General features: G+C 38.2%; 1 protein-coding gene across 1 annotated transcript; it reads right to left on the bottom strand.

Moving 5' to 3' along the window:
* Window positions 1-3,389: 3,389 nt before the first annotated feature.
* Window positions 3,390-4,724, bottom strand: LOC579358 (monocarboxylate transporter 12-like). The gene is made up of 2 exons (XM_030988245.1): window positions 3,932-4,724; window positions 3,390-3,523 (listed from the first exon to the last, which is right to left on the bottom strand). The coding sequence occupies exons 1-2, from the start codon at window positions 4,722-4,724 to the stop codon at window positions 3,390-3,392; spliced, it is 927 nt and encodes a 308-aa protein (XP_030844105.1).
* Window positions 4,725-25,650: the final 20,926 nt, after the last annotated feature.

The raw sequence follows: 25,650 nt of genomic DNA, 5'->3' as shown, positions 1-25,650 counted from the left end.
TTTCCGACCAATTTGTGTGAGGTTGTTTTTATGTTAATTGTTCAAACAATCAATCTACTGCAGGCTAAACAATCAGAATGAATTATAGCCATGTTCTCTCGACACACGATGCCTATACCAAAGCTCACGATTTGCTTTGAAGGGACTTGGTAACATTGCTTTTCAATGCTAGATGTACAATTAAAGATTATCTGAAAGTTTGAGTGAAAGCAGACCATTCATTTTTAAAGATAGCAATTGGGGAAAACTGATCTGATCGATTCTTTAATTCTCCCACCTATATTATTACAATATAATTACACTTTAGGTGAATGTAAATCGTCACAAAGCAATGAATTAGCTCTATATACCATTTCAGACATTTAAGTGTTGAGAGATTTTTAAAAGCCTGTCTTATTTTCATGGAAAAACGGTTTGGAAAATTCAAAAATGGTTGTGATACTTTACAGTTAGAGGGTGTTGCACAGTGACGCTTTCAAAGAAATACATACATATCTTTGTGGTTTGATAATTTTTTTCAGGATATTTTGCATGTTAGAGGGTTAGTACAGTAGAAGGAAAATAATAACTCACATTTCATACAAACATTACGCAGTTATAATCAACCTTCAACAATGTTTAATACCGATCGAGTCACTTTAAGAAACACTGTGTCATGTACGTAGGTCGATCATAACCAAGGAGTTGATGACACCTTGTAATATTAGAAAGTAGGCCTACCGTAACGATACTAGCGATGTTATTACACAAAATTGGCTGTTACACTATACTGTAGGTGTACACGATGTGTCAATTTGCAGACGTACGGAAAGGTCAATGACCGATGCAGTCTTTGACGCATCATATTAGAATGACATTGTACTGTAAGTGAATGCATAATGAACTGTGCTACTATTGCATCAAATTACTGGCGTTAGGATTAATGGTCTTCATACGGTCCATTTAATAACGAAATTTTGATATCTCTTCCATCTAAAATCTTTAAGACATGGAGATTTTCTGACAAGCCTTTCCGTGACGCTGATATCTCATATTCACTCAGTGTCACGCACTATAAACGATGTTAGTTGTGACCTTACCATGTTCATCAATATTGGCAAATAAATGTACAATATTTACAGATGAATAGTGAGATGCGGCCCTGCTAAAAAAGGCAGAAAAAGACAAAACAAATACGAAAGAAACAAGAGACAACCAATCAAAAAACCTACTATCCAACTAACCATAATCACAACACAAACACACACGCGCGCGACCACGCCCACACACACGAACACACGCACGCACACACGCACACACACACACACAAACACACACAAGCAAGAAGAAAACAAAAGGGAATGAATTGTGGAGTATTTTCTCGTGGATTTAATATCATTGAGTGAGCGTACCATGCAGAACTCTTTACCACCCCTTCCCTTTCTCCCTAAATTCGCCACTATCACGAATGGATGTAGAGAGTTAAGAAGTGGGTTGGTGTCATTCGTCATCGCCTCACAAGGGAGTGGGTTTCTTTTCCTCAGGAAGTGCAGTGTGGAAGTCTTGACATGAACTTCACAAACAATCAAACATTAAAGGCCTCTTGGATCTTCTGGAAGGGAAACGAAATCGACCAATCACTTATCAGGAGAGGTCGTACAAGCCACAACTGCAGCGATAGGAATTAGCATACATGTATATATATCTCGTTTTTCGATATGTTGTTAGAAGCTTCTTCAAACTTGAGGGATCTTCCTCTGAATATGAGTCGTTTGCTCCTAGTAAACGATTTTTATTTGATTTGATTTGATTTTCTTCTGCATTCATGTAAGTATACAATTTTTCGATAAAAATAATAATATAAAGTACAATAAGTATTTTTCTGACAAAGAATCGTTAATAAGCAAATACATATAATGTACATGTATATAAATTGTTATTTTTAAAAACAAAATGATAAACTGCCATAAATACTTAATTTCCTCAAACATTATAAAACATTATACAATTATGTGCGGAAGGAGGACTGTTGATAATGTCCGAAGTTACAAAAGAGCGTTTGGGATTTTTGAATAGAAATGTGCAGTGGTGTATTCTGTTGATATGCTCTCAGTAAATTCAGCTGGTTCTATATCCCACAGGTCATAGTTCCCTTTGATTTGGTCGTTTCTCCAGTTGGCCCTGTCTCGCAAAGGGACCTAACTCTTAACCTTATTCCTATAAGTATCATAATCTTATTAGAGTCCCATGTTGAATGTAACGTACTAATACGAGTTAGATTTGCCTCCCTTTTTTCAAAGCCTATATATCCTTGTAAGTCTTGCTTCCTTTTAATCGGAATAGATGTCCCTGTGGAAAATCTTTTCTCTGTTATTGTCTACCTTTTGACTGTTTTGTGTCGGTTTTTGTTAATTTACTTTTACTATATATTATTAATTGTTTGTTTTATTCAAAATCATCTCGAAGCCCGAGGGCTGAATTTTTGTGATTTGTTTACATTTGATACAAACATTAAAATACAACACTACATATGCAATCAAAGATAACATGAAATAATTGAATATTCTTTAAAGATTAGTAAAATATAAAGATATATAAAATATGTACATGCAATAATATTTCCTCTCAGATATTCTTAGTTCTTTAACGGATCGTGTGTTGAATTGTTTGTTATCAGGGCCGTCTATTAAAATGATTGTAATAGATTGGAACAGTGAATAATTGAGTGATTTTAACAAATTAAAACAATCGGTAAATTACAGTAATACATTGGAATATTATTTCAAATTTAATGTTTATGTAAATAGATTTTTTTTTTTTAAAGGGCAGGTCTATATTTAAAGGCATCGTTTAACAATGTTAAATCTGAGCTGCACGGCCCTACGTGGTATCAATGATTGTGATATGGTGTAATATTAAAGCCCTAAACAAAATTGCACTTCAAAACGATCAAGAAGTACCTCAAAAAAGTAAAAATCTTTGAGTGACCGGTTTTTACCATACTCGTTCTCCCCCAGTAGACTATATTGTTATAAAAACCGTTAGGAAAACGCAAAATATGGTTTCGATTTCCTATCATAGATATCTTGGTAATCAGACATGCGATATGCTTGTAAAAGTCATGGGGTTCCTGACTGACCTAAAGGTTTATACTTATCATTGCAACATGAGCTAAATCCATGATTTTGTTTCAGAATCTGAGACAAAGTTACCGGATCCCTTTAAGTATAGATTTTATTTTTTTTCTCCTTTTAACCGTGAAAAGATATTATTCCGTGAAGCACATTGACGGGTATTTTGCCATTAAGCTGTGTTTGTCCCGTTTCCCTCCCATACGGTGGGGGTGAATATGACCCCTAGCTATGCCAGTGACGATAGCCAGCACCAGAAATTGAACCTCCTGCTCTTCATTAACGGGTGGTAACCATGGCGACCATCCAATCCTTGATGATGGGAGAAATGATGATGCAGGACTCCAAAATATTAGCTGCTCCAAGCACAGAGAAAATAATATCAAATGACTTGGTGTTATCGTACAGAAGACCTGTTTAGAGAAAAGATTTAATGATGGAAAAAAAAGTGAAAAAAATATAACAAAAACTCGTGATGTCAGCCTATTGATTTGGTATAAGTACGTGCTTGTTAGATCCACGATAAGTAACACTTTATATATTTACTGTGTTTTATATATAGAAAGAAAACTTGTCTCACGTTTGGATAATTTGGTACATTCCAAAATTCAAAATGTATAAAGGGGAAAACCGATAGCATCACCTGTCAGCAAAAGGAGAAAAAGGGCGTCCTTATACTCTATTATTCAGTACTCTGATGTTAGTTACTGGACCCCATGGCGAATTTATTCCCCAAAATAGACAACAAAAATATACAAAGAAGAAAACCCCGAAAAGATATAAAACAGATACTTTGCATCCATTTATAATTATGTACATACCAATCAAGGATGCCCCAAGTACCTCCCCTATACCAAAGGCGAGTGATATGAAAGACAGCGCAGCTGGGTACCTTTCGTCCGAGACACTGTCCTTACACAGAAGGTTGCTACTCAAGACTTTCCCACCCAATGCGAAGCCATTCATTGCTGCTAAACAGCTAAGAATCGAATATCTCTTAGTGAAGAAATTACAGAAGAACGCCCCTGCTGTTGCGATGCAGATAAAACAGTAGGTGACCTGAGGTTTCAGATTGAGCCTTACAGCCAGGAAACCTATTGTGAGCCTTCCAAAGATGTTCGCAGCACCGCCAATGGTTGTAAGTAGGACGGCTTTGTCGGGGCTGATACCCTTGGCTTCGGCATTGGGAATCAAGAAGACGATCCACCCATAGTAGGAGACGGCGGAAGTAAAGAAAGCCATGCAGATTGTGATAAAGCGGGGGCACTCACAGAATACTTTGACATCAAAAATATCCAGGAATATCTTTTTAGCAGCTCTGACGATGTTGGCGCTGGAGCAAAAGACTCCATCGTCATTGCGATCATCATCTATGTTATGTAGGTCAACAGTCGTCTGCTCGTTTATCAGGGACACAGTTTCTTCATGGTCTTCCCCGATCTGAGCTCTGCCGGCTAAAAATGTAGGTTCTCCTAATATACGCCTGTGTTGACTACTTGACGTCATTAGTAACCCCGTCGCACACGAATGAAAGTTCAAGGCACCTAGAATAAGGATCGCTCCTCTCCAGGAGTAAGCCATGACGAGCTGTTCTGTAAGCAATGGGAGCGTCATCATACCTACACTGCTGCCGAGGAGGACAATGGTTGTAGCGATTTCGAAGTGATCTGGAAAGAAGTCAACGACGCTGGCTTCAGAAGGCAAAATGACTAAGCTATAACCAAACCCTGGTGAAAAAGGGAAAGTAACATTTAAAAAACATCATTTAGATCTGTTTTTTCCCCGCACGTACTCCACACAATTTACGTTATATAGACACCCGGATCATTTCAATCAGTTTAATTATGATTAAGACCAAATTGATGACCACGTGGGCCTCAGAACTAAGTGAACTTTAACAGGCACTGTGGATAATTTTGTACACAACTCCTTCATTATCATGTGTAAAGCAGCTGATACTCAAATAAAAGCAGCCCGCTTAGAGTGAAGAGTACGCTTGGCAAATTGTCTAATTCCACAGACCAATGGTGATTGTAAAATAATGCTGGTCTAAATCTGAATGGCCTCCAGGTACGACACACTTAAGAAATTGATCAATTGGTCATTACGCGATGAAACAATGGCAAGTATATATTCCATAGAATGACGTCTGTTTAATCACTTTGTTCTTTTTTAAAAGACTACATCAAATTTGTAAACAAGATTATGTAACCGAGCAGTCCGTGTTCCAGAGCAGTCCGTGTCTGGAACACTCTCCCAAGCAACGCTATCACTGCAAATACAATTCTTGGCTTTAGGGGAGCGGCACTACCCGCCATACAGACTATGGCGCCGCGCCCCTGCCCCTGAAGATGTTGTAACGAGGGACACACCTGCACCACCTGCACACTGCACCCTGCACATTGTATATAGTGCACGGAGAACAACCACCATCACTTCACCAACAGCACATCACCAACAGCACGCAACACAGCACAGCCCTCTCCAGGACAGCGTTCACGCTTTTGGGAGAGTAATTCTTCAAGGCTCAAGAACTCCGTGATCAATTAAGCTTTGATGGTAGTACCTCAGGGGTATACTTTGGGTCTATTATTGTTTTGCATCAATGCAATAAGAGATTCGTAGAAAGCCTACCTGTTACAAGCATTAGTAGTAGAAAGTGCATTCCAGATGTTGCAAAATATATGAGGCTGAGTCCTGTAGCGGCAATGCTACTGCCTGCAAGGACGAGTTTTCCTGCTGAAAACCGCTTTAATAGAGGAACATTTATAACCGCTGTGAAATTAAAAATTAAGAGGCAAATGTCAATCAGAATTTTTTTTTTCATTCATAGTAAATATATTATTTAAAAAAAAGCTAGTCTCAAATGTTATTGCTTTATCCTTTTAAGGGATTAGAATATAAATAGCGTGACTGATTCATCTATGCAAGATTTATTAATTGGAATGCTTCACAGTGAAAATTACTAATACATGATATGATTTAATCCAATGCTATAACACATAGAGCGTCACGCGCCCTCATTTTCTTTACATGTACTTAGAAACCTTTAGGGAATAGTGAAACATTAATACTGGTTATGATTGAATGGCCATCGTAACACAAAGCATCTCACCAAAGCATTGTGCTACTCCGTGACATAGTCCAATAGCTACTCCGATGACAGCGAGAGATGTTTGCAAATCTTCCGTCATTTCCTCAAGGAACACGCCCATCGATTTTAACGTTCCGATGTCAAAATATCCGACGGCAAAGAGTCCCACAAGAATCAGCAATCGTTTTGTTGGTCGTGGTCTGCTCTGCGTGTCCATTATTTTCATTCGAATTTAACCTTTGTGAAAGTTCATTGTAGCACTTATTTCCTTAGTGTAACAATGAGGTAGATTTTTTAATAGATTGGTCTCTGTTTGAGAATGTTGAGAATGTTCTTGGAACTTGGCCTCGGACAAAACACCTTTGGCTAAGTATTGGTCGAATGAATCAACACTGCTGAATAAAAATAGTACTAATAGTAATGACTAAACTAAATTATATACCTCACTTAAGAAATCCAGCCATCTGATTGGTCGACATTCCAGTCATGGTTTTAGCCATTCCCGTAAATAAACGAAAAATGCAACGCCCATGTAATAGTTCGAGGATAAAATTACCAGGAATAGTTCAGTCTTGCTTAAAAACTGGTTTGAGCGATCGCGGATACCATACGTGTTCGTGTGCAAAACATTGGTCGCTAGACAGCAAGAACACCGAAAGGGTAGGCCCTACGCGAATGCATTGGTCTTATTATTAACCGTAGATCTAGGTTAGATATAGATTGTGATTTTATTGCTTGCGATGACGGTGATACAGGTATTGAAGATTGTATAATGCAAGTCTTTGAATTTATTTGATGGATGAAAAGTTGAATTCTACGCCGTTTTGTGCGTAATTTGCAGCGCTGAATTTTGTGTGTTTGTCGATAATTTCTGACAAATTTAGATAGCTTTCCTGAAGTTATTCATGCAAAATTTCTGTTATATTGATAGGCACCGATTCTTGTCCTTACCTTTGACTTGTTTCTTGTCTGTTTTAGTCATTTAATAGATGAATTACTCGAATTCTGAGCACATTTCAGTAACACAAAAAATCCAACCCGTTCATAGTCCCACACACGTATTTGTATGTACCTTGTGCCTTACACTACTTAGTCAGTTAGTCTGCTGTCTCGATAGCGTAAACAAACTTGATTATCGTGATTAGTAAGTCGCAAATTACCCTTTTCAGTATATAAAAGTATTAATGACTGCTTCAATTTTCGAGACATAGTTGTTTTTATATACGCTCTCGGGAAGGTTACAATCGAGCTATTGCCCTCGGAAAGCCTCGGGCAATAGCTCGATTTTAACCTTCCCTCGAGCGTATAAAAACAAATTTATGTCTCTCAAAGCAGTCATTAATACTTTACTAATTAACTAACTAAATCAATAGACCTAGGCATTTTACATCCATTTATCTACTTTGTCTGTTTGATATATTATTTTTGTTTCATGATTTAATAATAGGAAAGCAAAATCATTAGTGCATGAAATATCATCTGCTTTTTACAGATGACGTAATATAGTCATACTCGGAACTTTTATCAACATTTGAATGAATTTGTTAATACATACCTCTCCAACGATATACGCTGATAACGAACCAATAGCTTGCCAGGGTTTGTCCTATATAGCAACAAATATTAGCCAATTTCATTGATGACCTACAGTAACCTGCGCTAGGTAACGTGTATATAACTGCAACTGTACCGTTGGCTTATTAAAAAAGAACTATGCATCGGTGCAAAACACACAGTTATGATCAGGCGTTATACCTCATGCACCTATCAAAGACATATTTCACAGTATAGTGCATTATTATCAGTGGCGTACCTGGGGTACTCCGTCAGGGGGGGGGGGGGGGCAAGCGACCGAAACAAACAAAAAAGGCGATGCTAATTTTCACTTCTGGCGAGCAAGCGAGCAAAAAAAAATCTTTAAGTAACGTTTGGTATATAAACTGGTATTGTTGCAAGTTGGGGGTGGGAACATTCACTTGTTAGTGACGTTAATTTCATTTTTTTGCAAACGAGTGTAGCGAGCAAGAAAAAAATCACTTCCTTTTTAATAATTGCCACTTAAACTTGGTTCAATTGTCCCATGCAGGGCGCGGGAACAATATTGTGTTTAGGGTGCTTTTATACCCATTTTAGCTAGCGAGCAAAAATACATCTTTCTCTCAATGAATTGCTATATAAAATTTGTTTTATTATTGCAGGTAGGGGGCGGGCACAATCGTGTTTAAGGCAATGTCAATCCCATTTTGGCGGGCAGGCAACCCCCTACATTTCTCTTTTAATGATATTGTAGCAGGTTAGTGGTGGGCACATAATTCCTAGCGAGCGAAAAAAAAATCACTTTTCTTTTATAGGGAAAATATGGTACATAAAACTTGGGTTTATTGTTCCATGTCAGGGACGTGATTATTAAAAGCGGTGTTATTCTATTTTGGCGAGCGAGCGTAGCGAGCGAGCAAAAAAAATCACTTTTCTTTTATAGGGAAAATATGGTATATAAACTTGGGTTCATTGTTCTATGTCAGGGACGTGATTATTAAAAGCGGTGTTATTTCTATTTTGGCGAGCGAGCGTAGCGAGCGAGCAAAATTTTTGTAATGATAATTGGTTCATAAATTTCAGATTTTTTTGTTGCAGGGCAGGGCTTACACAATCATGTCTAAGGTGATGTTAATTCTGTTTTGGCGAGCACGAGCACACCAAAACTTCTTTGAATAACGTTTGGTACATAATTATTAACTGGTTGTTGCAGGTTGGGGCGGGCATGCTAGCGGTGTCAATTCAATCTTGGCGAGCGAGCATAGCGAGCAAGCAAAAAAAAAAATTCTCTTTTAATAGAAATTAATAAATAAACTTGTTTTTATTGGTGCAGGTCAGGATGTACGCAATCGCGTTTACCGCGATTCAATTCCTTTTAGGCGAGAGGGTAAAAAAACTCTTCCATTTGTAATGATATTGTTGCAGGTCAAGGGTGGGCACAATTGTGTCCAAAGCAAAGCGAGCGAGAAAAATGAATTAGTCTCTTTTAGGAACATTTGGTACATATATTGTGTGTTATTGTTGCCGTGGTTGCAGGTCAGGGCCCGTCGGGGCAGGCACAATTGTATTCTAGGCAATACTAATCCTTTTCTTTTTTCAGGGGGACGAGCAAGTGAAAACATTTAATACAAAATAGGCTAGCAAGCAGTTCGCGCCAGCGAAGAGTTTCAAATTTGTTATATCACTTATATTTTCCTATTTTCATTTGTTTTAATTTTTCAGGGCCGTTTGCGGAATGTTTTTCTGGTGGGGGAGGGGGAAAGATGCGTTAAAAGTTTTCGAAGAATCTCAAAAGCAAAAGGAGTGAAGGGAGTTCGAGCGACCGAACTGGTCATGAGGGTACTTTTGCATTTTCAAAAGTAGAATTGAAGGATTTGGTATAGGCCTACACTACATTTTCAGGAAAAAAACTGTACGTTTTCAAAATATCTGGGGTCAACTGCCCCCCCCCCCCTGGTGCGTACGGCCATGGTCTTTTTTTTTTTTTTTTTAATTTCCCCATTTTTATTCCTTTCCCTTTCTTTTCTCTTTTACTTCCTTTTCTCTTCTTCTTCCTTTTTTCTTTCCTTTTCTCCTTTTTTTCTCTTTCTTTCCTTTTTTCTTCCCTTTTCCTTTTTTCTTTTTCTTTCCTTTTCCTTTCTTTTCTTTTTCCCCCTTTTTCTTTTTTTCCCCTGGAGCCCGTCAGGGGGGGGGGCACTCTACCCCCTGCCCCCCATAGGTACGCCAGTGATTATTATCAATGGTTAAGGCTGTCTATTCATCAGACAATAACGATATGGCTGTTTGTGGAATTCGCACTTTTGTGTTCAGTGTGTGATGCATCAAGCTATCAAAGGGCTTTCATATAAAAAGCTGACCACTGTATGGTCATCAAGGTCCAGTGCAGTTCTCTGTTGATTTGTTGTTATTAATTTGTTTGGTCCCTTTTCTCTATTTCTGTCCTTTGTACCAAATTTTATTATAATTGCGGGAATGCAATAACTAGGTCCTTGGACTTTAAATCTGAATACATAATTTATTTTGTTTACATCACAATCACACATGTACATGTATGTGAAATATATTATATGTAGAAAAGGGGTAAGTAAAAGAACAAGAAGACACATAGGAGAAACAATGGATCAGTGGTAGAGCATAGGATTCGTACCCGTAAGGTCCCAGGTTCAAAACCATGTCAATACGCTAGTGGCATTAATTCACATGTATGAAGTCTCTCGAAAAGTGCTTTTAATCGTAGGTCAAACGGTTGCTTGTTTCCTACGAATGCCGGGACATTTTTTTAAGCATTACGGGCGCCGTGGTGCAGATTTGGCTGCTTCCAATTCTTCCGACGTTTTAATCTGACCGTTAGGCCGTAGAGAGCCCGTAAAGGGTGCGTGGGGCACCTTACAGGTCCCGTGCGGGTTCCGGACGGTGCCCGGACGATTTTTTTCCTGTAAGTTCTCAATGTACAACGCAGCTTTGAATACAGAGGCGCGGATGTCAGAGGACACAAAGTTCAATGCACCGTACGGCGGCCCGTGGATTGGTTTTAATATTCCATGATATAGTATTGTAAAACACGAAGTTATATTCTATTGCCATTTTCAGTATATAAAAGTATTAATGACTGTTTTAATTTTCGAGACATAGTTGTTTTTATATACGCTCTCGGGAAGGTTACAATCGAGCTATTGCCCTCGGAAAGCCTCGGGCAATAGCTCGATTTTAACCTTCCCTCGAGCGTATAAAAACACCTTTATGTCTCTCAAAGCAGTCATTAATACTTTACTAACTAACTAACTAAATCAATAGACCTAGGCATTTTACATCCATTTATCTACTTTGTCTGTTTGATATATTATTTTTGTTTCATGATTTAATAATAGGAAAGCAAAATCATTAGTTGCATGAAATATCATCTGTTTTTACAAATGACGTAATATAGTCATACTCGGAATTTTATCAACATTTTAATAAATGTTTTAATACATACCTCTCCAACGATAGACGCTGATAACGAACCGACAGCTTATCAGGGTTCTCCCTATATAGCAACAAATATAAGCCACTTTAATTGATGACCTACAGTAACCTGCACTAGGTAACGTATATAATGTATAAAACTACAACTGTACCGTTAGCTTTCATGAAAGAACCATGCATCGGTGCAAAACACGCATTGATGATCAGGCGTTATACCTCATGCACCTATCAAAGTATAGTCCATTATCATAAATTGTATAGGTTGTCTAGTTGGTTTATGGAATTTGCACTTTTGTGTTCAGTGTTTTGAAGCATCAAGCGATCGTAGTGCTTCCATGTCAAAAGCTGAATGTTGTATCAAGGTCCAGCGCATTTCTCTGTTGAATTGTTGTTGAATAGCTTGTAGCTAAAGCAGAGGCGGCCCTCCGGGGGGGGGGGGGGGGGGGGAGGGGCAGGGGGGCACAGTGCCCCAACTTTTTCAAGCACCCGAAAAGTGCCCCTTTTAACATAAGAAAATTGCCCCTTTAACTTTGTAAGAAGTGCCCCTTTTTACATAGGAATAGTGCCCCTTTTACATCGAAAAATGCCCCTATTCATTTGTAAAAGCGCCTCTTCCTCTTTTCAACTCTGATAAGTGCCCCTTTTATTTGGACACGTGCCCTTTTTCCTTCAACAAGTTCTTTTTTCCTTTGCAATAAGTGTCCATTTTCCATTCTCATAAATGCCCTTTTTAATCTCTAATGAGTGCTCCTTTTCAGGTACGAGAAGTGCCTCTTTTCACTTTTGATTAGTGCCCCCTTCACCTCTGATAATTGCCCTATTCAAATCTGAGAGGTGCCTCTTTTACTTTGAAAACTGCCCCTTTTCCTTTGTAATAAGTGCCCTTTCCCCTTTTGATAACTACCCCCATTTTAACTCGGATAAATGCACCTTATATTTTCACACGTGCCCCTTTTCCTTTTTAATAAGTGCCCCTTTTCCTAATGATAAGTGCCCCATTAAAAAAAGAGCCCCTTCCTCTTCTCATAAATGCCCCTTTTCTGGTAAATGACCCTTTTCAGGTACGAGAAGTTACTCCGTTTCACTTCAGATAAGTGCCTCCTTATCCTCCAATAAATGTCCCCTTAAAATCTGATCGGTGCCCATTTTCTTTCAACTAATGCCCCTTTATCTTTCTAATAAGTGCCCCTTCTCTGGTAAATGACCCTTTTTAGGTACGAGAAGTAACTCATTTTCACTTCAGATAAGTGCCCCTTTAACTTCCGATAAATTAGGCTTTAAAATCTGATCGGTGCCCATTTTCTTTCAACTAATGCACATTTTCCTTTATTATAAGTGCACCTTTTTCATTTACATAAGTGCCTCTTTTCACCTCTGATAATTTCCCTTTTTAACAATGATAGGTGCTCCTTTTCCTTTCTCATAAGTGAACTATCCCCCTTTTTTTAAATGCCCCTTTTTACTTCCTATAAATGCCCCTATCAAAATCTGATGGGTCCCCTTTTTTCGGTCGACAAATGCCCATTTCCTATTTTCATGACTGACTTTTTTTCATACCTTGTGAGTGCCTCTTTTTGAGGGTGTAAGAAGTGCCCCATTTTCACCTCTGATAATTACTATTTGTACTTTGACACATGCTCCTTTCCCCAAATTTCAAGCAACCAAGAGCAATTTCTCCCAAAGCTCGCTCGCTACGCTCGCATGCATCTATAGATGATATACTTATGTTACTTATCAAAGTTTTTTTCTCAGTTTTCCGTTGTGACAATGTGCTTATAAACAAATCAGGATTGGATTTTTTCCTCTTTATAAGATGTAATTTTTCGCACTGCGATCTCACAAATATTAATTTTTTTCTTTGCTCGCTTCGCTCGCTCGCATATGATTTTGTTAGACCATCACACCCAAATGCAAAGCATGATGCAAAAAGCAATATTTTGTATGGTGTATAAAGTGAAACAAATATTGAAATCATCCCTGATAATGTAATCACACTGTAGGGGTATATACTAATGTCTAAAAGATTGTATATTTTCGCTTTGAGATTTCTCTTTGTTGGTGCCCTTTTTTTTCTCCAGAAAGTGCCCTTTTTTTTAGTGCCCCCCCCCCACTTTGGAAGTCGCTCGGTCGCCTCTGAGCTTAAGTATGTATTCAATAGTTATTAATATTTATTCAATACATTTTCATTAAATGCTGTGATACTTTTGTGTGTTAGTGGTACCAGACACGATTAGCATTAAATGCTATTTTCTGGTCCCATTTATCCTTTCAAGGTTAACAATTCAAATTTTATTGTTATATTGATGTACTTTTGTTTGGATAATAAACTCAAACTCAAACTCAACTCATTAATTTGTTTTGTTCTCTTTTCTCCATGTCTGTTCTTCGAACCAAGTTTTATTATACACTGTCGCTCATTTAGTTGGAATATTTTTGTTTTACCCCAAGTTATTGAATTATTTTAAAAATAATTTAAAAATAATAGATCTAGATAATAGTATACATTCTCGGATTTTATTTAATAATAATTTGACAATGTGTGCTTTGCGTGACTGCTAAAGCATGTGTATGCTACTATGCTTATCAACTAGGGGACCTACGCCCTTAAGTCATAAATGACAGTAATGAAGATTAATGCCCCACAAAAGGGCACTTATATAGTACATCGACATGGTTTTATTCCATAGACTTTCGTCTGTTTAATCACTTTTTCAATTTTCAAAGATTACAGCGAATTCCGAAACAAGATTATGTAAGCAAAAACTCCTTGATCAAGTAACTTGCTTTGAAGGAAGTACCTCAGGGGTATACTTTGGGTCTTTATTATTTTCTATAAAATAAGAGATTCGAAGAAGTTATACCTGTTACAAGCATTAGTAGTAGAAAGTGTATTCCAGATGTTGCAAAATAAATGAGGCTGAGTTTTGTAGCGGCAATGCTACTGCCAGCAAAGACGAGTTTTCCGAAAAAAAAAGTTTCCTGAAAACCGCTTCAATAGAGGAACATTTATAACCGCTGTGAAAATAAAAATTTAGAGGCAGATGTTAATTAGAATTTTTGTTTAATCATAGTAAATATATTCAAGAACAAAAAATGAACATACTGCTTTCTGGCAGGATAGATTAGCAAACATGTTGCGGATTGTCTTAAATGTTATTTCTTTATCTTTTTTAGGGATTAGAATATAAATAGCGTGACATATTCATCGATGCAAGATTTATTAATTGTAATGCTTTACAGTGAAAATTACTATTACATGATATAATGTTCAGTCTTAATGGATTTAATCCAATGCTATAGCACATTTACTAGGTTCTTTAAATACATGTACTTAGAAACCATTACTTTAGGGGATAGTGTACTAGTTGTGATTGATAAATGGCCATCGTAACAAAAAGCATCTCACCAAAGCAATTCGCTACGCCATGACATAGTCCAATGGCTACTCCGACGACAGCGAGAGATGTTTGCAAGTCTTCCGTCATTTCCTCAAGAAACACGCCAAATGATTTAAATGTTCCGATGTCAAAATATCCGACGGCAAAGAGTCCCACAAGAATATAGCCATCGCTTTGTTGGTCGTGATCTGCCCTGCGTGTCCATTATTTTCATTCCAATTTAACATGTGTGTAAGTTCATGGAAGCACTTATTTCCTTGGCGTAACAATGAGGTAGATTTTTTAATAGATTGGTCTCTGTTTGAGAATGTTGAGAATGTTCTTGGAACTTGGCCTCGAACAAAACACCTTTGGCTAAGATTTCTCCCGCCCCCCCCCCCTCTTTAGGATACGCGTATCCTCCTTCCCTTCCTTTGAGAGCACCCCCATTTCTCAGGACTGCCAACATTTCTGAACCCCCCTTTCGCCGTCTTCCGCGGGCTTTTCCTGTTTTGGAGATCCTATCTATGATATTCAAGATATTTTAAAACCCCCTTTTATCATTTCCTACAGTCCAGAGAGAGCGAGAAAGAAAAAACACCCTCTTTTAAATATTCTAAACCCCCCTTGTAACATTTCTAAAAAGTCCAAAGAGAGAGAGAGAGAGAGAGAGAAAAAAAACACCCCTTTTTAAAAAGAAATCTCCCGGTTAAAAGCCAAATACATCCCCCTTTTTTGAAAATCTCCCCCTTAACGGGGGATTTTGAGATTTTGAGAACACGAATGCGGTCTCTCTGACCCAGGAGTGGGGGTGGGAGGGGAAGATTTCTGACTAGAATATGATCAGGCATTGTACCTCATGCACCTATCAAAGGCATATTTCACAATATAAGTCATTATTATCAATGGTATAGGTATATTCAGGTGTGGAAATGTATGACAGTGTGTATGTACCTTTAACATGCATTATTATAAAGGTATAGGTGGTCTATTTAGACGAGAAAAGTATGACTGGACATGGAATTTGCACTTGTGTGTTCGGTGTGTGTGTGAAGATTCAAGCGATCGGATTCATTCGGTTCTTGCAGTAAAGCTGGCTTCCACCTATCAGTCCAATCTTTGGCATTAAGATGATCCCTTCCTTTAGTGAAAAGCGGTCTTCAGCCTCCCCATACATCCAGCTTTACCCTCTCCCGTTTCCGTTTCAGAAACGGTATTCCTGATGAAGTGCCAAAAGTTTTATTTTTCTTGGCAGATCATAAGCATCGCATTTCATTATCGGATGAAAACGGTATATCCATCAGGGGGTTGGTGTGCTATCAGCTGAATATCATCGGGTCCTTAGGCCGAAATTGATAGAAATCTGTAGCCTTGATTACTTATCTCCACGGATATTTAAAGTTGCAAGGGAAAACGAATGTAGAAGCAAGGGATTTAAACAAAAGTTTGCTGAACGATAACTCCGCTACCAATCAGAATTTCTAGTAATATACTATATTTCATTTGTGATTACTCAAAATGATAATCTCAAATTCAAAATTTCATTTAATAGATGTTATATATCTTTTGTCGTTCACTGTTCTCTGTTAAGTCCTCCGGGTCAGTCCTACATTAGGGATTTTTAGATTTGCACGTCGACATAGTGGAGTGCTACGTGTGATATCATTTTAAAGGCACACTGTCCTACTTGTAGCTACTTGCTCCCTCTATATAGAAAACTTCCCCAAATCGGTGCCTGTTGATCCCCCATGATTCTCTTTTTTTATGTTAAATGAGAGCTGAGTTAATGAGATAGCCAGCTGTCACAGTGACCTCGCTGGCTCGCTGGGTGGTCTAATCCCTTCTAGCTGAAGTAGTAACGCCTGTCTTAAAGGCAATGTGATGTCCTTTTAAGCCACTGCCAGCGCTACGTGTGACATCCTTTTTTTTATTTGATTTGATTTGATATGGTTTATTGATTAAAAAACATTCGAATAGCAGCCAGAGGCTGAAACAAGTTGAATTTACAAAAGATATATACAAAAGCATAACATATACATATACATGGCAATTCACAATAAATAATCAAGGATATGATCAAAGAAAAGAAGAGGAACAAGAGAAGAGATTGAAACGGATGACTAAAGGATAATTGAAGGAGAACGATCGCGTAACAGAAGGCAATAAGACAAATGCAATAGAAGATTAGAAGGACAATGTGACGCTGTGACGTCCTTTGAAAGGATGTCACACGTAGCAGTCCACTAAGTTGGCGTGCAAATCTAAAAGTCCCCAATAACTCGAGGCAATTTAAAAAACCTTTAATATGCGTGTAATACCTATTGGAAATCGCGAATACGACAATGGTGTACAGTATAGCACCTATCTATGAGGTCCACTTAGGGGAAACAGAAAACCTCGCCACTGTAGACAGGTGGCCTTACTAGACAGGTTCTACAACACAGATTACTTCCTAGAGGAAGACAGTATGAGTGGCCACTATAAACAGGTGGTCCTTATAGAGAGGTGACCGCTGAGCCGGATTCGCAATCTGAACATGATTTATATTGGATATAAAATAAGGTTATTGTAAATTGACCTTTAGTTGATTTATCGAAATATATAGTTTCGATCGTCTTTAATTGACTTTCCCTTGCCAAATATGATGATAATCTTCGGAGCCTACAAGAAATATGCATTACGTAATAACACGTGAACAAGGCCTGTCACTACAATTATGTAATAGTAGTTACAATTTATATATTGCCATATGGCTACCCACTGGATACAAAGCCCCTTGAGATGTCATCATGAGTCAGTGTTATGATACCAAAATGGCATTAGTGACCAAGCAGTGACAGTGGGAGTTCAATGAACGCATGCATATGGTTTCCTACATATTAAAACCGTATGTCCTCTTGTGAAAGAAACGTTGTGAAATCGATCAGAAAAGGTTGATCATCTAACATATAAGTATTGGTGTGTAGTCCAAGCCAGGTTCTGGAATCATCAAACTGATAAGATATTAAGCCCAGTCTTGGTAAAGTTACAAGGTATTTGAAAAGCCATGCTTTTCAGAAAACATATTTGTATCTGATGTGCTTCCCCACTTGCATAGTAACAATGATAACGCTCCCACAATATTTTTCACCTCTTCCCAGACCTTAACCTTCTGTTTAAATTGCTATTCTGTTGAAGATGATTTCAATCGAGGAGGATTACACTGTTCCAAGGTTCGGAGGCAGGAGGTGGAAAAGCCGCTATTATATTTTTACAGTAACCGCAAATTGCTTTCATTTACTTATGGTGGATTTAAACAAAAGTATACCATGCATTTTCGTTTTGATGGTGTATACGTCATTAAAAATGTTTTATAAAAATAACTACAAACAAGGTGATGTCATCAAGGTAGGGGTATTGATTTTGCTCGCAGGATGAAGAACAAATTAACGAGGCCATTAGTTAGGGTTTTGGGACGGATCTTAGCGTCTCCTTTTTATGTTCCATTTCCTCTTTTCCTTTTCCCTTTAGTTTTCTTTTCTTCGTTTTCTTATTCTTTTTTTAATATTTGTTTTGGGCTCACTGCGAGAACGTGCCCGTTATGCCCCCGGTGGCTACGCCAATGACACCCTTCACTAATACATATATCAAGATGAATATAAATAGAGAACAGCAGGCGGAACGTTGCCAATTTACTGAGTATTTTTAGCAGATGAATGATGCTGTTCACCTGGTATGACTTTAAGGGTTGTAGTAGTTTGTTAATGGAGTCTCGAAGAAAATTAATCAGAGAGAGCGTTAACCGGAATGATGTGCCCCTTAGTTGGAAATATTCCAATGCATTCCAGCCTGATGGGGCTGGTTATGAACATCATTTTCACAGAAGCTACACCAGCAGCATTCTCTGCGAAATATGCGTACGTGGATGCAAATTTGTACCCCAATTGCACCCTTATTTCTTAGTGTGTAATTATCGTACAGTTTTGTTATAAAAATCCTAAATCGATATGTACTTGGAATTATTTAAAAAATATTGATTGATATCGAATGATTCTTCTTTTTCTTCTTCTCCTCCTCCTCCCCCTCCTCCCTCTTCTTCTTCTGCTTGGCGAAGAACTGTGCGGCGTGAGCACGGGTTTTTGGAAAACAGTACCACTATGAGAGATGTTCTTTAGATAAGAGTCTCGAGAAAAATGAAATACAGAAATAAAGTGTCAAGTAATCTTGTGATTGATGTGAGGGATCGCAAGAAGAGAAATCAACCTAGATCCATTTCAAAACTCTATTGTAGTGCTTATTATAGGATATGTGTGTTTGCTCAGTTTAAAAAAGGGTGATGGACAGAGCTATTAAAATCAAATTTTGTCACAGAATTATGGTATTTGTTATATGATGTGGAAGTTGACACTTGGCCACCATAACATCAGTAAGTTAATTCTGCCTCTGCCTCCGTTAACAGGATCATTTTATTTTGCTTTATGATAATCGGCCTCTGCGGATGATAAAATCAATTTGATCATCAGCGCATATTTAGCTATCGAACCCCCGGGATTAAACCCGACGACAACACCCCTGAAAACACTGCGGCCCCAAAGCGTGAGATTTTACGACAACCTTCAAGAAACTAGGTCAATTTCAATTTCCTACTTTTGAGGATCAATTATTAAGTCTTCAATCGCGGATAACTAGTAGACAGGTCGTGTTCATGTTTGCCGGAAGGTGGGCCAAGAACGACTTAGTATGTCAAAATCAAAATGAAAGATTTGTCTTGAAAATTTGGATTTCTGTGTCAAAAGTAACCATTTCGACACAGATTAAAGTTGTTTAAGCTATTAACTTTTGATTAGATTTCGATCAGTGTTGCGGGCAGTGTTTACAAATTAACGGTGAAAGAGACAATTCAAATCTATCTTCTTTTTGGGGGTTGAATATATGCGAGCCCTTGTCTAGACATGCCCGAAATGAAGAGTTTGGTTCCAAAACCTGTTACATCCGTAAGTTCAAATTCTGAAGAAAAGAAATAGAATTTTGCTCTTTAACCATTAATAAAACTTCACATGTATCGATTTGGAATTAAATTTCGTGCTTTACAATACTATATCATGGAATATTTAACCACCCCACGGGCCGCCGTGCGGTGCGCTGAACTTTGTGTCCTCTGACATCCGCGCCTCTGTATTCAAAGCTGCGTTGTACATTGAGAACTTACAGACGAAATCGTGAGGGCCCCGTCCGGGCAGCGTTATTTTTTTATGCGGCACAGATTGGGGCATGGCGCGTGTTAAACCTATGGGAAGTACGTTCTTTCCCTTCTGAATAGTGTCTGCACGTACGTGAGACTAGTCATGTTCGCTAGCGCATTAGCGCTGCGAAGAAGTTTGTTTATCCATCGCGAACTATGTGCTTAGATAACATTTCTCTTCGTTTAAGTTAGTTATGTTTTATTGACTAATTATTGTGATGTTCTCCTTATTGACGTACTGCCTCCTCTTCAGATTTACAATTTCATTTTAATTGTTGATGTAATGATTTTCCATACGGTAGTGGATTACATGTCACACTATTAAAAACAGACCTCTACTACTAGTACGCACACGGTACGCACACGAACACTATTAGTCTGTAAATAAAGACCCCTTTAAAAAAAAGCCCCAATCTGTGCCGCATAAAAAAATAACGCGTCCGGGCACCGTCCGAAACCCGCACGGGACCTGTAAGGTGCCCCACACGCCCTTTACGGGCTCTCTACGGCCTAACGGTCAGATTAAAACGTCGGAAGAATTTGGAGCAGCCAAATCTGCACCACGGCGCCCCTCATGCTTAAAAAATGTCCCGGCAATCATAAGAACAATAAGCAACCGTTTGCCCTACTAATTAAAAGCACTTTTCGAGAGACTTCATAATATGTGAATTAATGCCACTAGCGTATTGACATGGTTTTGAACCTGGGAGATTACAGGTACGAATCCTATATGCTCTACTACTAAGCCATCGTTTCTCCTATGTGTATTCTTGTTCTTTTACCTACCCGTTTTCTACATATAATATATTTCACATACATGTACATCTGTGATTGTGATGTAAACAAAATAATTATGTCTTCGGATTTAAAGTCCACGGACCTAGTTATTGCATTCCTTCAATTATAATAAAACTAGGTTCAAAGGACAGAAATAGAGAAAAGAGACCAAAACTAAATTAATAACAACAAATCAACAGAGAACTCCACTGGACCTTGATGACTGTAAAACTGTCAGCTTTTGATATGGAAGCACCACAATCGCTTGATGCATCACACACACTGAACACAAAAGTGCAAATTCAATAAACAGCCAAATCGTTATTGTCTGAATAGACCACGTATACCGTTGATAATAATGACCTTTATTTTGAAATATGCCTTTTGATAGGTGCATAAAGCATAACGCCTGATCATAACTGTGTGTTTTGCACCGATGCATAGTTCTTTTTTAACAAGCCAACGGTACAGTTGCAGTTATATACACGTCACCTAGTACAGGTTATTGTATTTCATCAATGAAAGTGGCTAATATTTGTTGCTATGTACGGAACACCCTGGCAAGCTGTTGGTTCGTTATCAGCGTCTATCGTTGGAGAGGTATGTATTAACAAATTAATTAAAATGATGATAAAAGTTCCGAGTATGACTATATTACGTCGTCTGTTCGTTATCAGCGTCTATCGTTGGAGAGGTATGTATTAACAAATTCATTAAAATGATGATAAAAGCTCCGAGTATGACTATATTACGTCGTCTGTAAACAATTGATGATATTACATGCAACTAATGATTTTGCTTTCCTATTTTTAAATCATAAAAATAAAAAATATATATCAATCAGACAAAGTAGATAAACGGAAGTAAAATGCCTAAATCTATTGATTTAGTTAGTTAGTAAAGTATTAATGACTGCTTTGAGAAACATAGTTGTTTTTATACGCTCAAGGGAAGGTCACAATCGAGCTATTGCCCGAGGCTTGCCGAGGGCAATAGCTCGATTGTAACCTTCCCTTGAGCGTAAAAAAACAACTATGTTTCAAAAATTAAAGCAGTCATTAATACTTTTATATACCGAAAAGGGTCATAGAATACATGTGCGACTTACCAATCATGGTAATCAAGTTTGTTTACGTTATAAGGGCACAAGGTACATACAAATACGTGTGTGGGACTGTGAACGGGCTGGACTTTTTGTGTTGTGCTCAGAATTCAAGTAATTCATCTATTAAATGACTATAGCAGACAAGAAACAGGTCAAAGGTAAGGACAAGAATGCTTATCAATATAACAGAAATTTTGCATGAAAAACCATCAGGAAAGCTATCTAAATTTTGTCAGAAATTAGCGACAAACACACCAAATTCAGCGCTGCAATGATACACAAAACGGCGTAGAATTTAACTTTTCATCCACCAAATGAATTTAAACACTTGCATTATACAATCTTCAATACCTGAATCACCGTTATCGGAAGCAATAAATTCACAATTTATATCTAGACATAGATCTACGGCTAATAATAAAACGTAGGGTTTACCCTTTTGGTGTTCTTGCTGTCTAGCGACCAATTCTTCGCACACACACAATGTATGGTATCCACGATCGCTCAAACCAGTTTTTAAGCAAGACTGAACTATTCCCGGTAACCTGAATTTTACCCTCGAACTATTACATGGGCGTGGCATTTTTCGTTTATTTACGGGAATGGCCAAAACCATGACTGCAATTTCGACCAATCAGATGGCTGGATTTCTTAAGTGAGGTATATAATTTAGTTTAGTTTTTCATTTGCCATTATTATTAGTACTATTTTGATTCAGCAGTGTTGACTCACTCGACCAATACTTAGCCAAAGGTGTTTCGTCCGAGGCCAAGTTCCAAGAACATTCTCAACATTCTCAAACAGAGACCAATCTATTTAAAAATCTTCCTCATTGTTACACCCAGGAAATAAGTGCTACCATGAACTTACACACAGGTTAAATTCGAATGAAAATAATGGACACGCAGAGCAAACCACGACCAACGAAACGATGGCTGATTCTTGTGGGACTCTTTACCGTCGGATATTTTGACATCGGAACGTTAAAATCGTTGGGCGAGTTCCTTGAGAAAATGACGGAAGACTTGCAAACGTCTCTGGCTGTCGTCGGACTAGCTATTGGACTAAGTCACGGTGTAGCACAATGCTTTGGTGAGATGCTTCTTGTTACGATGGCCATTCAATTATAACCAGTATTACTGTTTCACTATCTCCTAAAGTAATGGTTTCTAAGTACAATGAGGGCGCGTGGTGCTCTATATGCTATAGCATTTGATTAGGATTTTCACTGTAAAAGCATTCCAATTAATAAATCTTGCATCGATGAATCAGTCACTCTATTTATATTCTAATCCCTAAAAAGGATAAAGCAATAACATTTAAGACTATCTTCTTTTTTGGAATATTTTTACTATGATTGAAAAAAATAAATTCTAATTGACATTTGCCTCTACATTTTTGATGGTGATGATGATGATAATTAAGATTAAGATGACGACATTGATGATGATATGATGGGGGTAGTGAATGTGTACTAAAGGGAAAGATTGTCAGGGAAATACCACTTAAACATTCAGGGATCTTGATAAAAATCAATGCTTAATCAGAAAAGGGAAAATTATCAGACAATTGTAACCGTGTGTGTTGTCTGGGCGTGTATGTGGTGTGTGTGCCTGTGTCTGTGTCTGTCTGTCTGTCTGACTGTCTTTGTTCGATGCACTGTTTTATTCCTCACCCAGTAAGTTGGCGCAAGTGAAATATGGCAGTCTTGTAATGATTGTCTGATGTCCAGTCATGCGTGAAAGGATTCAAATGAAAATGGTACCTAAATGTACTGGGAGGATAACTCTATCAAGACATATCATGAAACCCCTGATTAAATAGACAAACTCCAAACAATACAACTTTTAAAAAGTGGGACATTTTTTCTGACTCACCCTGTATATGATCTTAGCAACATACTGGGTTGTTTGATGTATGCTTCTGCAACAATTGCTCTGCGATTTGTATCCTCCACTCTCTGAATTTCTACAATAACCCTGGACCAAATTCTATACCTACCCCTAATCCGTACCCTAAATTTTACCTAAAATCTGATTGCAATCCTAACCCTTATCCTATTCCTAAAGCTTTTCTTGTTGTTTAAGGAAGATAGCCCAGAGCGACAGAGCAACAAATTTCTGAGCACAATAATCCTCTGATACATTTAAAGTGTGTGTGTGTGTGTATGTGTGTTTTTACAGATGTGTTTCAATCAGATATGATTATGTACGTCTGGGGACCGACCTTTACGTAAATAATCATATCTGATTTATAAACCTCTTTAAACACACAATTACTGTAAAATCCGCATACAAATTAAGTAATCAAAAGTGGAATCGTTTATAGTTGAAGAAAATGCATATTTATGTTTCCGGTACTGTAATACACGCACATGTATTTTGCCAGTAACGTAATATACAACTCAATTGTTTCCCTGAACTCTGGCTTTGCTCATTTGTAGCAATATTGACATTTTCATTATCCTTTCAGAAATGTATTCATTATGCAACTCTGACCAAATAGGTGATATAACTTCCAAGTCCAAATCTATCGATTTACAAGCTCCTTCCAGTATACTTCATGATTAAAAAATTAAGATTAAATACTATCGTAACTGGATAATGTACCTCTGCTGGTATCATATTGGTAGTACAGTCAAACCTGCTTTAGCGACCATCTGTATAGAAAGACCACCTGTCTATAGAGACAACATTTTTTGTTTCCCTTGAAAATGGTTTCTCATTGAAACATGTACACTCCTGGGGGGTGTTTCACAAAGATCCTAAGTAGAACTTAACTTTAAGTTGGACTTAAAAATTATGGACAGCCATTGGAGTCTTTAAATGAAATATATTCAAAAGCAGAAATTCAAGTATTTTAGACTTTTTATTAATTCCACATCCAGAACATGAAATCTCCTTGATGATAGAAAATATGAATGATTTCAATAAACAATGAATGCCCTTCAAAATAACTTTTACAAAATATTTTCAAAGATGCTAATGGCTTTCCATATTTTTTAAGTCCAACTTAGAGATAAGTTCTACTTAGGATCTTTGTGAAACATCCCCCTGGGCCCGTACGGCGAGTAAAAAACAGACATTTTAGGAATTTTCGGTCGGTGTCCGGCCGGCTCCCGTACAGTTACTACGGGTGCCGGGACATTTTGTTAAAGAATAACGGCTGCTCCCAAAGTACGGCTTCCTCATGGGCCCCTCAAGAGACCCGGTGATATGCACAACACCGGGCAGCTGCCGTCCGGTGGCCACTTGAAGTGAATATTGCACGTGTGGGCCCCTCACGGCGGTATCTCAAAATGTACAACGCACCTAACACAGGAGGTGCGGATGTCAGAGTGCACCGTACAGCACCCGCCCGTGCCCCGGCAGGCACCTTCCGGGAGCCATAGGTACACCTGCTCATCGGACGGAGCCTGTAAGCTTACCGGCCGCAACCCTGTCGGCACCCTTACGGGCGCCTTGCATTTCCACTCGACCAATTTTCACTTCCCGGGCACCTCCCGGACACCGCAGAATATGTGACCACACATGCCGTAGAAATGAAAATCGGAAGGTTCCCGTACAGTCTCTAAATCCACGGCAAACCGCCGGGTAGGGAAAATCGTACGGGGCCCGGTTTATATGTGACCTAGTCATTACGGGCGCTTTGCATTTCCACTCGACCAATTTTTACCGGGCACCTTCCGGGCGCCGCAGAATATGTGACTACACACATGCCGTAAAAATTAAAATCTGAAGCTTAGATCCTCCTATATCATTCGGAGCAACTCATGATGCATATTTCACGCATGAGTGATTAAAATCAGCTTGAAGAGAGGGAACCAAAAATCCATTTGGCGGACGGTATCTGAATTTCAAAGAGAAAATCAAATTTCTAGAAAGTTCAGTTTCTGCCCTTTCATACATGTATGAAACCTAGTCATTCAGGAAAAATGATCAAGGAATAACAAAGTTCTGTTTGTT

Source organism: Strongylocentrotus purpuratus, unplaced genomic scaffold (assembly GCF_000002235.5).
Source record: "Strongylocentrotus purpuratus isolate Spur 01 unplaced genomic scaffold, Spur_5.0 spur5_scaffold_17, whole genome shotgun sequence".
Classification (NCBI taxonomy): Eukaryota; Metazoa; Echinodermata; class Echinoidea; order Camarodonta; family Strongylocentrotidae; genus Strongylocentrotus; species Strongylocentrotus purpuratus.
Note: the sequence above shows the minus strand (reverse complement) of the source record. Positions and strands in the feature narration are given on the sequence as shown.